The 12,967-nt window shown below is 45.0% G+C and overlaps 1 protein-coding gene across 1 annotated transcript in view; it reads left to right on the top strand.

Annotated features, from left to right (window-relative positions):
• Window positions 1-1,201: 1,201 nt before the first annotated feature.
• FBXW8 (F-box and WD repeat domain containing 8) overlaps window positions 1,202-12,967 on the top strand; it is a 121,221-nt gene continuing 109,455 nt past the window's right edge. Inside the window, 4 exon segments of the mRNA XM_017887877.1 lie at window positions 1,202-1,299; window positions 1,302-1,325; window positions 1,328-1,440; window positions 1,442-1,576. Coding sequence (XP_017743366.1) covers window positions 1,275-1,299; window positions 1,302-1,325; window positions 1,328-1,440; window positions 1,442-1,576 — 297 coding nt within the window. The 5' untranslated portion in view covers window positions 1,202-1,274.

The raw sequence follows: 12,967 nt of genomic DNA, 5'->3' as shown, positions 1-12,967 counted from the left end.
TAAAATTACAAATTGTGTTATGTATTATGATGAGAAGTACAGGATGCTGTGAGAATGAATAACAGCGATACCTGATGTTTCTTGAGTGGAGGTTGGAAGATTAAGTGAAATGTGAGTTGAGATATGAAAGATGTGTAGGAGTTAACCAGGTCAAGGTGGGGGGGAAACTTCCCTGCTGAGGGAATTCAGGTGCAAAGAAAACATTTTTAAGTGGAATGCCATCGTATGTCACTTTCTTTCCCATCTTAAAGCCCTTGGATTTCCTTCTGGAAATCTCTCTCCTAAGATCTGACCTTCCCTTGGCTGGTTTCTCTTTCAGATTTTTTTTTTTAATTTTTTTTTTCTATAGGTTTTTTGGGAAGAGGTGGTATTTGGTTACATGAGTAAGTTCTTTAGTGGTGATTTGTGAGATTTTGGTGCACCCATCACCCAAGCAGTAGACACTGAACCCAAGTTATGGTCTTTTATCCCTCCCCACCTTCCCACTCTCCCCTCTCCCCCGTTTCCAAAGTCCACTGTGTCATTCTTATGCCTTTGCATCCTCACAGCTTAGCTCCCACTTATGAGTGAGAACATACGACGTTTGGTGTTCCATTCTTGAGTTACTTCACTTAGAATAATAGTATCCAACCCCATCCAGGTTGCTACGAATGCCGTGAATTCATTCCTTTTTATGGCTGAGTAGTATTCCACCATGTGTATATACCAGTTTCTTTATCCACCCATTGATTCTCTTTTAGATTTTAATTTAAATAACATCTTAAAGAGACTTTCACTATCAATCCTTACCCCCCTCACCTTACCTTATTTTGTTTTCTTCCTAATACCTATCACTGATTCAAATGTTCATATTTCTTTGTTTAAAGTCTCCCTTCCCACTTAAACGCATGCTCCCAGACGTCAGGGTTTTTTGTTTTGTTTTGCAGATTTAAATGCTGAATTCTCGGTGCCTGGCATATAGCAGTCGCTCAATGCATGTTTGTTGAATGAAGAAACAATGCTGGGCCAAAAGTCAGAGCTTAGCAAAAGTGATAGGCAGGAGAGCTGACCGGCTAAGGAGCAGCTGCGTAGACCTCCGCCTGGGCGCCACAAGCCAGACCACCACTTGCGCACAGGGGCAGCGCGGGGGGCGTGGCGGGGGCGTAGCCGCCCACCCGGAACCCTAAAGCTGCGGCTACGGCGGCTTCCGGCCGCGGCGGACACTTCTCTGGGAGGGACTGTCCCGTGGCACCCGGTGGAACCGAGGAGAACGTGGAGCGCCGGGAGCAGCGAATATGGACGACTGCAGCCTGGATGAGTTCGAGAGCTGGCGCAGGCCCAGGCGCCGAGAAGCGGCGACGGCCGAGGCTGGCCAAAGGCGGGCTTCGGCGGCTGGAGGTGGTCCCGGGCGCGGCGAACAGGCCTCGGGGGACCGCGGCGCTGGCCCAGGGTCTCCTGGAGAGGCGCGGGGAGGCCCCCGGCAGCGCGGGCGACTCGGACCGAGGGGCAGGACGTGGCGAGCCGCTCCCGTTCTCCTCTGGCCCGCGAGGGTGCCGGGGGCGGGGAGCAGCTGGTGGACCAGCTCATCCGCGACCTGGTGAGTGGCCGTCGCCTCCCCCACCCCGCCCCCCGATGCCTGCGCCGGCCCCCGCCCCCAGGACAAACCCCTGCAGTGATTTGGAGAGTAACTCTGTGCCATTAGTTGCCCGAGAAAATGAGTAGACGCACAAACACCGATGTTTGTGCGTGCATAGGATCTTTCTGGAAGCAGCGCTTCTCAACCAGGGCGATTTTGTTCCCCTAGATGTGGCAGTGTCTGCAGACATTTTTGGGTGCCTCATCGGGATGTGTTTGTGTGCATGTTACTGGGCATCTAGTGGTTAGAGGCCAGAGATGCTCGTGAACATCCTACAATGAACAGGACAGCACGCACAGGAAATTATCCAAGCCAAAATGTCAGTGTGGGGTTGAGAAACCTGCTCTTGAAGGCTACCTAAACTTTGAACAGAGGTTGCCTTTGAAAAGGAGGACCCGGGTAATGGATAGGAAGGAATTTTACCTTTTCTTTGTATACTGTTTGCACTATTTAATTTTTGTAACCGTGCACGTATTCAAAAAAATTAACTCAGAAAAAAAGGAAGAAGAGGAGGAAGAATCTCTTGGGCACTTTAATTAGGATAGAGTTTATCTTTTTGTGGGACATGGATCCCTTGGAGAATCTGGAGGAAGCTGGGGACCCTCCGTTAAAATAACCCCTTCAAAAGTTGGGAAAATCAAGAACAGCTGAAATGCATCCGTGGCTCACAGATTAAGAGGACAAGGTACCAGGTTCTAATGGTTTGATTTAAATTAGGCCCAAAGGAAGTCCCTACAGCTTTCCATTTGGGAACCCACTTTTTTTTTTTCTGTGTTTTTTTTTTTTTTTGAGACAGCGTCTTGACCTGTTGCCCAGGCTACAGTGTAGCATTGCCCTCCCGGCCCACTGCAGCCTCAAACTGCCTGGCTCAAGCCATCCTCTTCCCTCAGCATCCCGCCTAGCTGGGACTACACGCATACACCACCACACTCAGCTAATTTTTAAAATTTTTTTGGTAGAGACAAGGTCTCCCTGTATTGCCCAGTCCGGTCTCAAACTCCTGGGCTCAAGTGATCCTCCCAATTGAGAATAATAATTTTTTTTTTTTTTGAGACTGAGTCTCGCTGTGTTGCCCAGGCTGGAGTGCAGTGGCGCGATCTTGGCTGACTGCAAGCTCCGTCTTCCAGGTTCTCCTGCCTCAGCCTCCCCAGTAGCTGGGACTACAGGCGCCCACCACCATGCCTGGCTAATTTCTTTTTGTATTTTTAGTAGAGACGGGGTTTCACTGTGTTAGCCAGGATGGTCTCGATCACTTGACCTCCTGATCCGCCTGCCTTGGCCTTCCAAAGTGCTGGGATTACAGACGTGAGCCGCCGCGCCCAGCCGAGAATAATTCTTTAAGTGGCAAACTGTTTCAAGAAATAACGGCCTATTTCATGTAATATGTAGTTTACTCAAATAGCATTAATAGCTCCTGTTTGAGTTTTTACCAAGTGTTTAGTCCTGTGCTCTGCCCTAATTCGAATGTAACAATCCTGTGAGGTAGATTTTAACTCTTCTTTTACAAATGAAGAAACTCAGAGATTCTCTGTAACTTGCCCAGCGTTACCCCAGCTGATAGATTCTGGGGATTGAATTTGGATCCAGGTCTTTTCAATTCCAAGTTTCACCACGTGCACTTGAGTTGGCCTAAGAATCCCTTCAGGCTTTGTTATAATAAGGTTCTGGACCTTCCCCAGACCTGCCAACTCCCTCACCAGGGGAGGGGTCCTGAAATCGGATGACTGGCATGAACAGGCAAGTTTCAGACATTATACTCTACTGTATAGCCTCCTTTGCTTTAAGGTCCTGATTCTCAAGGCTTTCCATTTGTAACACCTTAGAGGTATAGGCATTGATGCCAAAAATAGTAAAGAAGTAAATCAAGTACAGTTGACCTTTGAACAACAGGGGGGTTAGGGAAACTGACCTCCTTGCAGTAAAAAATCTGCGTGTAACTTTTGACTCTCCCAAAACTTAACTACGAATAGCCTACTGTTGACCAGAAGCCTTAGAGATAGCAGTCAGATAATGCATATTTTGTATTTTATGTGTGTTACATACTGTAGCCTTACAATAAAGTAAGCTAGAGGAGAAAGTGTCATTAATAAAATTATAAGAGAAAATGTGTTTATTCATTAAGTGGAAGTGGCTCATCAAAAGGCTATCATTCTCATTGCCTTCACGCTGGGTAGGCTGCTGCTGCTGCTGCTGCGATGGAGGGATTGGTCTTGCTGTCTTGGTGGCAGAGGTACAAGGAGAGGCAGGCACATTCGATGCAACGTTTATGGAAAAAACCTGCATACAAGTGGACCCAAGCAGTTCAAACCCGTGTTATTCAAGGGTTTGTTGTATTCTAAAAATAGACGGGACCTACATACTGGAGGATCTGGAGGGCACATCCGAATCTGTTTCATGTTGTTGGAAAAGGCCTTCCCTGTCTTCCTGGAATTTACGTCCCTGGTCTCTTCCGATCCCTTCAGAATCACCACATTAGGTACTACTAGGTTCTCTATGAGTAGCATACAACCTTTGGGGCACCTCTAATTTTAAAGATGCCCTTTAGTACCTATCTCGTGAAGAGGTCATGAAATAGGCGTGGAACTTAGCACCAAACCTGGAGTACCGTAAGGGCCCAATAAATGTAAGCTGGTGCCATTTTCATTAGTACTCAGAGTTTGCTATGCTATTTTACTTCCTCTTTGCTGAAACTTTTCACCGATGAGCCCTTAACTTCCGCCTCTTGTGAATCCCTGTGGGACAGGATCTGTTGCCTTACTATTCTACCTCCACCTGCTGTACTAGTACAGTAGGGGCCCTATCTACATTTGTTGAGTTGAAATAATGTGGGCAAAATCACTGCTTCTGACAGCAACTTTATAAAGGCTCTATTGTTGTTAGAACCCTTGAACATTCAAAGCATCCTTCCAGGTTAAGATATGGAGTTTTAAGTCTGCTGAAAGTGTTAATACTGCTGGCCAATATTTATCACTCACTGTGTCAATATTTAACCTGTCAGATCCTGCATCTATGTTGCCAACAAGATAGATTTAATGGCTCAACCGTCTTCTGTTTTTAAGTTAAACACAAATAAGGAAGCTCCCTAATGTGAACACTTTTCTTCTGGCCAACATTCCGTGAGACAGCAGACCAAACCAAATGTGTACTCATGAACTGACTTACCTGGAATAACTGCCTTGCCTCTTTCCTGTTCTTTGCCTACCTTTTACAGCTCAGCTTGAGTTCTGGCTCCTGTGTTAATTCTTCCCTGATTTCTCCAATCCAAATTTCTCCCTTTCCCCCAACGAAAAAGTTCTTATCCTCAGTGCCGTTCATTTTTTCATGTTATTCACGAATTAGCAGGCCTCTACTTACGAGCCTTTTGAAATGATGCCTGTGTATACTAGAACAACTTGTGACTTTCATCTGGTCTTGGCTGGAAGGCTCTGCTGCTTGAAGCAGCTCGGGTTTCATTCATTCATCCCATAAATATTTATTAAGTGTCTTCTTAGGACCAGCCACTGTTCCAGGCACTGAGAATATAGCATCGAACAAGACAGAAAAAAACCTGTGCCCTTGTATAACTTACATGCTGGGGAAGAGGGAGTTAGACAGTGGACAAATAATTGTCAGGTAATGAATGTTCTGGAGAAAAAATAAGCAGACGGATAGAGTGTATCTGCCAGAGGAGGGGCTGTAATTTTAAGTAGTGCTGTCCAACAGGGTCTTTCGAAGGTCACATTTCATGGAGAACCTACAGGAGGTGAGGACTGAACATACAGAGATCTGGGGGAGGGGATTCTAGGCCAAGACGGGCAAGTGCAAAGGTTCTGTGGTGGCTGGGACCCACACTTAGTTGAATGCTCTGTTGCCTTGATCATTTTCAATGATCTTAATTGGCTGGGCGCGGTGGCTCAAGCCTGTAATCCCAGCACTTTGGGAGGCCGAGACGGGCGGATCACGAGGTCAGGAGATCGAGACCATCCTGGCTAACACGGTGAAACCCCGTCTCTACTAAAATACAAAAAAAAAAAAAAAAAAACTAGCCAGGCAAGGTGACGGGCGCCTGTAGTCCCAGCTACTCGGGAGGCTGAGGCAGGAGAATGGCGTAAACCCAGGAGGCGGAGCTTGCAGTGAGCTGAGATCCAGCCATTGCACTCCAGTCCGGGCGACAGAGCGAGACTCCGCCTCAAAAAAAAAAAAAATATTAATCATTTTTGACCAACGGGCCCCACAAATTCTATAGCCAGTCCTGATGGTGGGAATGTGCCTGCAGTGCAGTGTTTGGGCCCCCTATATGTGAATATCTTTACTCTTTTCACAAAACCACACCCACTGTGGTACCCCTGTGGGACCTGAAGCTTCTCCTCTTCCTGTCTTCTCTCCTTGTCATGTCCTAAAGCTCAGATCCCCGTTTAGACTAAAAGGGGGCTCAAAGCAGAGGCCCAGCCCATTTGGCTTCACACCACCCTCCTTCACCACCACACCCAGCCTCCTGGGATTTCCCCCAGCACTTGCCCTTCTTTAGGTTAGCGTCTTCTACCTTCTTCCCTTGCCAGAGTCTCCAGGGGAATGGGAATGTGTCTTGAAGCTGGAAAGCCTATTCTCGTAAAAAAAGGATAAATCAAATTCCGTGGACATTTATTGTGCATCTACTGTGTGCAAGGCACTGAGCTGGTTAGATTCTGTAGTATTATACTTTACTTATATCACCCACACATACCATCAACAAATATTTATTGAATCCCTTTTGCTCTTCCTCATAGCTAGGCACGGGGATTAGGTTAAATATTAAGAGATAAATTGTTTTTTTGTGGACTGCTTGGGAGCTTAGCCGCTCTTTATAGCATTGTTTGTTTGGAGAAATGATTTCCAGCTTCTATATAGTTGGCTTACTAATGAACTTTGGAGTGCCTTAGGGACGATCTAGATTGCCTGTTGTAATCTCCTGTATTTATTTCATTTTACATGACAATGACTTACCTCTATAAAAGATTTTAGCTCTTTGAGTGTAGACTATTTCTTATATACTTGCTGACAGCACCTGGCTCCCCCTAGCACCTGGTGTGGCCCTGAATTTAGATAGTATTTTGAACATAAGTTACCTTACTTGAAAAATGTGGGCCGGGCGCGGTGGCTCAAGCCTATAATCCCAGCACTTTGGGAGGCTGAGACGGGCGGATCACGAGGTCAGGAGATCGAGACCATCCTGGCTAACACGGTGAAACCCCGTCTCTACTAAAAAATACAAAAAACTAGCCGGGCGAGGTGGCGGGCGCCTGTAGTCCCAGCTACTCGGGAGGCTGAGGCAGGAGAATGGCGTAAACCCGGGAGGCAGAGCTTGCAGGGAGCTGAGATCCGGCCACTGCACTCCAGCCTGGGCGACAGAGCGAGACTCCATCTCAAAAAAAAAAAAAAGAAAAATGTGTTGCTTTTCTGCATCTGTGAAAATATCATGTGCTCACTGTAGGGATATTTAGGAAATTAAGAAGAATAGAACAAAATAAAAATCTTTACTGATATCGTTGCTTAGAGGCTACTGTTGTTAACATTTTGGTGTATTTCTGACGTCCATTTTTTTTTTTTGGAGACAGGATTTCTCTCTTTTGCCTCGCCTGGAGTGCTGTGGTGTGATCATGGCTCAGTAGCCTCGACCTCCCAAACTCAAGCCATCCTCCCACCTCAGCCTCCTAAGTAACTGGGACTACAGGTGCACACCACCACACCTGGCTAATTTATTTCTATTTTTTCTAGAGACGATGTCTCACTATGTTACCTGGGCTGGTCTTGAACTCCTGGCCCCTAATGAGCTGTCCATCTCAGTCACCCAGTATTGGGATTACAGATGTGAGCCACTGTGCCTGGTCTATTTCTCACTTTTTTTCTTTTTGTATATAAGAATATATGTTTTGAGACAAATTGTGGATTATAAATGGATGCTTGTTCATCTTGACTGCCTTTCAGACCTTCCCCTCCCCCCTGCCCCCACCAGCCAACCAGTTTTTTTCGGTCTCAAAGAAGACACAGGTGAAACTGAAACTCATCTATTTCTTCTGATTGAGATTGTGTGGGTCTACTCCGCTCAGCTTTTGCAGTACGTGGAAAGTTGAGATAAACGCCTGTAGAAAACAGTCTCCTTTCAGTCATAGATTTAGTACAAATGTTATTGCAAATCTCTTCTTTGAACTCAAGGTGCTTTTCTCAGTTTCTTAAACCACCACCCAGAGAGATCTTTCATGTTCTTTTTGCCCTGGAGATGTACATTGGGAACAAAACCGTAAGTCAGTTTCTTCACTTTTACTGCTGTGGCTCTTAGTAATTATCCCTTCTTCTATTAAACAAGAGAAGACAGATTAAATTTCTAACAGTAAGGCACAAAACCAATCTATTTACAGAATTAGTCTTACATTAGCACATAGGAATACAAATCAGCCTCCCTGGGGATGGATCTCTTTGCAATTTCTCTCAGTGTTTTTGGAGTAAGTCCAGTAGACTTTGGGAAAATCTAGTATTCACTGACTTTAAATTAACTAAGTAATATGACCCATTTGTGTGTGTGTGTGTGTGTGTGTGTGTATTCCTTGACTAGGAGAGAGGGGATGGATAGATTTTTATATCTGCCTATGATGTAGGATTGTGTTCTCAACTTTTAGTGTGCATGACGATCGCCTGAGAAAGAGATGCTTGAGGCCGGGTACGGTGATTCACGCCCGTAATCCCAGCACTCTGGGAGGCCAAGGCAGGTGGAGGCCGAGAGTTCGAGACCAGCCTGGCCAACATGACAAAACCCTGTTTCTACTAAAAAAATACAAAAATTGGCTAGGTGTGATGATGCGTGCCTGTAATCTCAGCTACTTGGGAGGCTGAGGCATGAGAATCGCTTGAACCCGGGAGGCAGAGGTTTCATTGAGCCAGGATCGTGCCACTGCACTCCAGACTGGGTGACAGAGCAAGACTCCATCTCAAAAGAAAAAGAGGTGCTTGAGCCCTAACCCTGGAAATTCGGGGCAGTAGGTCTGGGTAGGGCCCTTGGCTTTTTTTTTTTTTCAGTTCCACAGGTGATTTTGATGTGTAATACAGGACAGAAGCCCCCAATAGTGGTAGAGAATCGATATCTGAGACATTGTCAAAGAATTAAAAAACAAGGTTGTATGTTATCAGATTCTTTTCCTGAACATTGAAGGAATACTAATATTTTGAATTTATTGGTCTCCTATAGAATAAATTTGGCCATTCTCAGGAATTGCTGGGAGCTATTCAACTACTGCAAAATTATTTTCTCCAAATATTGTAGCCATGTTGATATTTGTATAGTTTGATGAGATTTCCCTGTTTTAATATTTCCAATGTCTTTAATTCCTTTTCCTTCTTCTTGGAATATCTTTGTTTCTGAAATGCCAGGTTGTCCATTTTCATGTTATTAATTCAGTGTAGAGTTGGGTTAATATGGCCCATAACTTTTTGGATGGCTGTGTGCTTTGCAGTAGTCTAGGTGGAAGACTGATAGCATCTTTTATTTTTTTAATTTTTAATTGACACATTGTAATTGTACATATTTATGGGGCACAGTGTGATACATGTATACAATGTATATTGACCAAATCAAGGTAATTAACATATCCATCACCTAAAACATTTATTATTTGCATTGCATTGTAAACATTCAAAATCTGCTTTTTTTTTTTTTTTTTGAGACGGAGTCTCACTCTGTCACCCAGGCTGGAGTGCAGTGGCCGGATCTGAGCTCACTGCAAGCTCCGCCTCCTGGGTTTACACCATTCTCCTGCCTCAGCCTCCCGAGTAGCTGGGACTACAGGCGCCTGCCACCTCGCCCGGCTAGTTTTTTTGTATTTTTTAGTAGAGACGGGTTTTCACCATGTTAGCCAGGATGGTCTCGATCTCTTGACCTCGTGATCTGCCCGTCTCGGCCTCCCAAAGTGCTGGGATTACAGGCTTGAGCCACCGCGCCTGGCCAAAATCTGCTCTTCTAGCTATTTGAAAATATACAATAAATTGTTGTGAATTATAGTCAACCTGTAGTGCCACAGAGAACCAGAACTCTCTTCCCGTCTAGCTGCACTTTTATATCCGTTAACCAACCTCTGGCTGATAGTGTCTTTCAGATAACAAGGTATTTCTCTGCACACTAGTAACAAGTAGTGTTTTTAACCTACATTTATGAACTGTGGGAAGTAACCAATCAGAGTGCCTAAGACATTCTGCCTCCGCGACAGTAGTAGGATTTACGTGGTTACTAGACCACAGCTTTTGTTGTCCAGGATGTGGCTTCACTTCCTTGTCACATCATGCACATTTATAAAAGAGGTGTGTTTTCAACCACAGGGCCAAATATGCTCACAACTCTGTCTCTTGTAAGGTGTTTCCCAAATGATATTTCCAATAATAACGAACTGAAGTTGATGAATCAGTTACTAAACCTTGAATTTACTCTGGTTTGTTGGTTGGCTGGTGGAGTGATGTCACTCATATATCTGCATTCTGGTATCCTCCTCAAGGAGGGGAGAGGAAGTAGCTTACCTGGACTAATGTCTCTGGAGGTGTGCGTAAGAACCCTTGGGAATATATTAAACACAGGACTATCATGGGTCGTGTCTATTGCTTTGGTAAAAAAAAAAAAAAAAGATTGAACTTTTCAAAAAATAGATTCTGAAATGGAGATTTGCATGTAGGTGCTTTAGTGGGTTTTCCTTTCAGAGAGGTCCTGAACTGAGCAAGGGGGCCAGGCCTTTGTACCCAGCCATGGACTAGTCATTGGATACAGGCTGCCTTAGCGGAGATGGGAGGGGATGCAACTTGGGTGAGGCAGCTTGTTTGGCCAAAGGCATTGCCTGTGAAGGGACTCAGCTGTAAGTCAACAGCAGGCAGCATTTTCATCTAGGGGAATGAGTGGGACCGTAGCGGGATCTGAGTGACCCACTGCAGTATGGATGACAGGGACCATTGATACAATGTCATGCCACAATTATTCTTTAAGTGTGCAGCATGAAACTTGAGCATTTGGTCTCCTCACCTTGGGGGGGGTCTACATATTTCTTGAGATGTGGACCTTCCTTTAGTGTATTGGTTTCTTTTTTTTCCCTACCATTTTCCAGTGGTTAGCCACACGGAAGGTCATCTACATGAAAGTCTGGGACTTTTATCTCTTTTGGAGTTTAGATAATAATTCTGAGAGCACAGTGATTTTTTTAAGTTGGGCTGTGTAACATCATTTACAAAATTACAGTTCAATGCTTTGAAACAGTGGCTGCCCTTCGGAACTTGTAAATGATCAAGAACCATCATAATTGGCATGCATTAACAGTGAGACCAGCATGGGGTCTCATTTTTATTCTTAATAGCATACCTATTTCATAGAGTGCTTTTACCTGTTTTACAGATGAGAAAGCACAGATGCACTTAACCCGGTTGCTTGTTGGTAAGGTGAGCGAACAGATGTATCAGTTTGAATCTTTGCTCTGAACCTCCATGCTGGGTTGCATTCCAGAGATTATGGTGGTTGGGATCAAGGATGCTGGTGGCAGGGCTAGGTTGGTGCCAAGATACAGGCATTATCTTCCGTGATGAGGATGGAGGCTAGGCCAACGGAGTAGGCAAAAGATGGAAGGCTCCTGTTACCAGAGGTGTGACTTTTCTGTACCAGAATAGCTAAAGACAAAGATGATGGTGTCCTTTGCCTCGTCAGAGTAGTGTCAAGTCCAGAAACCAGTTCCTAGTGAGTCTTAAATGGGACCAATTGAAGAAAGCGATGCCTGGCAAGTAGTTTCAATGAACGCAGGCTTTTCCTTGCCTTTGTTCTGGTTGGAGGAGGATAAGGAACATTTTTCTCTTGTTTCTTTACCAAGTAGGTAAAGAAGGCCTCTCCACAATGTCAAAATAATCCAAAAAAGAAAGCAGGAGGAAGACCATGATTACAAATGAAAGTTTCATCTCCAGTGTAGCTTTCCTTGGCAAGCAGTGACTCCCTCCAGTGTTGATTTGAGGAGTCTCAAGTTGTATCTGGGCCTAGAGAGAAAGTGATGCCTCTTTTTCTTGATGAGTGAAACCAGTTAGTTGTGGGAGGGGAGGGAGCCTGACATTAAACCAATTACTTTGCATTATTTTTTTAGGCAAGCACCCCTGAGCCTTCTAATTACACTTGCAGACTTTTTTTTTTTTTTTTTTTTTTTCTGTATGGCCAAAATTTCTCTCTTGATTTAACATTCTGTTCCTTCTCTTTGCCCACAGAGAGCTGTCAACTCTTACTCTTTTTTTCCTCCGGAGATCCCTTTTGGCCTTCATCCTTTGCACTGTTTTTGCAGTTAAATACTGCATTTCCTTTTTATGCTCTGGGCTGTCTTTTAGCCCCAAGACTCCTAGATGAACAGAAACTTCATTCCAGAAAAATCTTTACCCTGAGTCTTGGTAGGGTCTACATCAGTGCTTAGACTCCCTTAAAAAACACTGAGGTGATTTTTTGTTTGTTTTGAGACAGCAGCCTTGCAATACGTAAGACCTCTGCATTTGACTGGTGAATTAATAATTCGCTTGTAAGCAATAAGTCACTGATGTCAGCCAAAGCTTATTAAAAATGGATTTTATTAAGCGAATGCTATTGGGGCACAGAGTGCAGCTTTTCCTAGCTTTGCAGAAGCCCATACCAAAGTGAGCTTTGGCAGGTGGATTGGGAACAGACAGAGGGGTACATACGCACACTTGGCTTTTTTTCTCTTTTACACTCATATTGCTTTGTGCTACCAGGATCGTCATGACAGCCTAATCTCTCAAATAAAGCCCGTTACCTCATCTCTAATTGCTTATCCAAAGGCAGTCGAGCTCTGATTTCTTTGCATTAATAAATGACACCGAAGAAGAACTGCTTTGTTTGCACTGGCCCGCTCAGGTTAACCAGTGTAAGCCCCTGAGAGCATTAGGAAACCTTGCACTTCTCCAGTGGCCAAGGAGAGGTGGCGTTCACCTCCGTCAAGAGCAGTGTCTGCTTGTTTACTTTTTGCTCATGTTTATAGCCCTGTTCTTTTCCCAGTGAAAACCCCTTAGTGACCTAAAGCAGCTTTTCTCTAGCTGTGTGTGCTCACTCCCTTCCTTGTTGGGAGTAGTGGTGGTTGTCCTGGGAGGAGGGGTGGCCTCCCTGATTTCAAGGCTCACTTTCTTGGCCCCCTGCTGCTCACCTTTCCTTAGAGGTCAGGAGGCTTTCCACAGACCTTGGCACTGATTCCTGTGCCATACACCAGGCTGGAAGATAGCACCCCTGCTGCTTTGTGAAGCACCATGGGAAATGGTCCTATGGGTTTCCTAAGTGAATGTGAGAAGTGGAGGCGTAGAGGGGTCAGAGAATGGAGGATGGCTGGCAGGTTG

Source organism: Rhinopithecus bieti, unplaced genomic scaffold (assembly GCF_001698545.2).
Source record: "Rhinopithecus bieti isolate Rb0 unplaced genomic scaffold, ASM169854v2 scaffold_17010, whole genome shotgun sequence".
Taxonomy (NCBI): Eukaryota; Metazoa; Chordata; class Mammalia; order Primates; family Cercopithecidae; genus Rhinopithecus; species Rhinopithecus bieti.
This window is presented reverse-complemented; position numbering and strand designations above follow the sequence as displayed.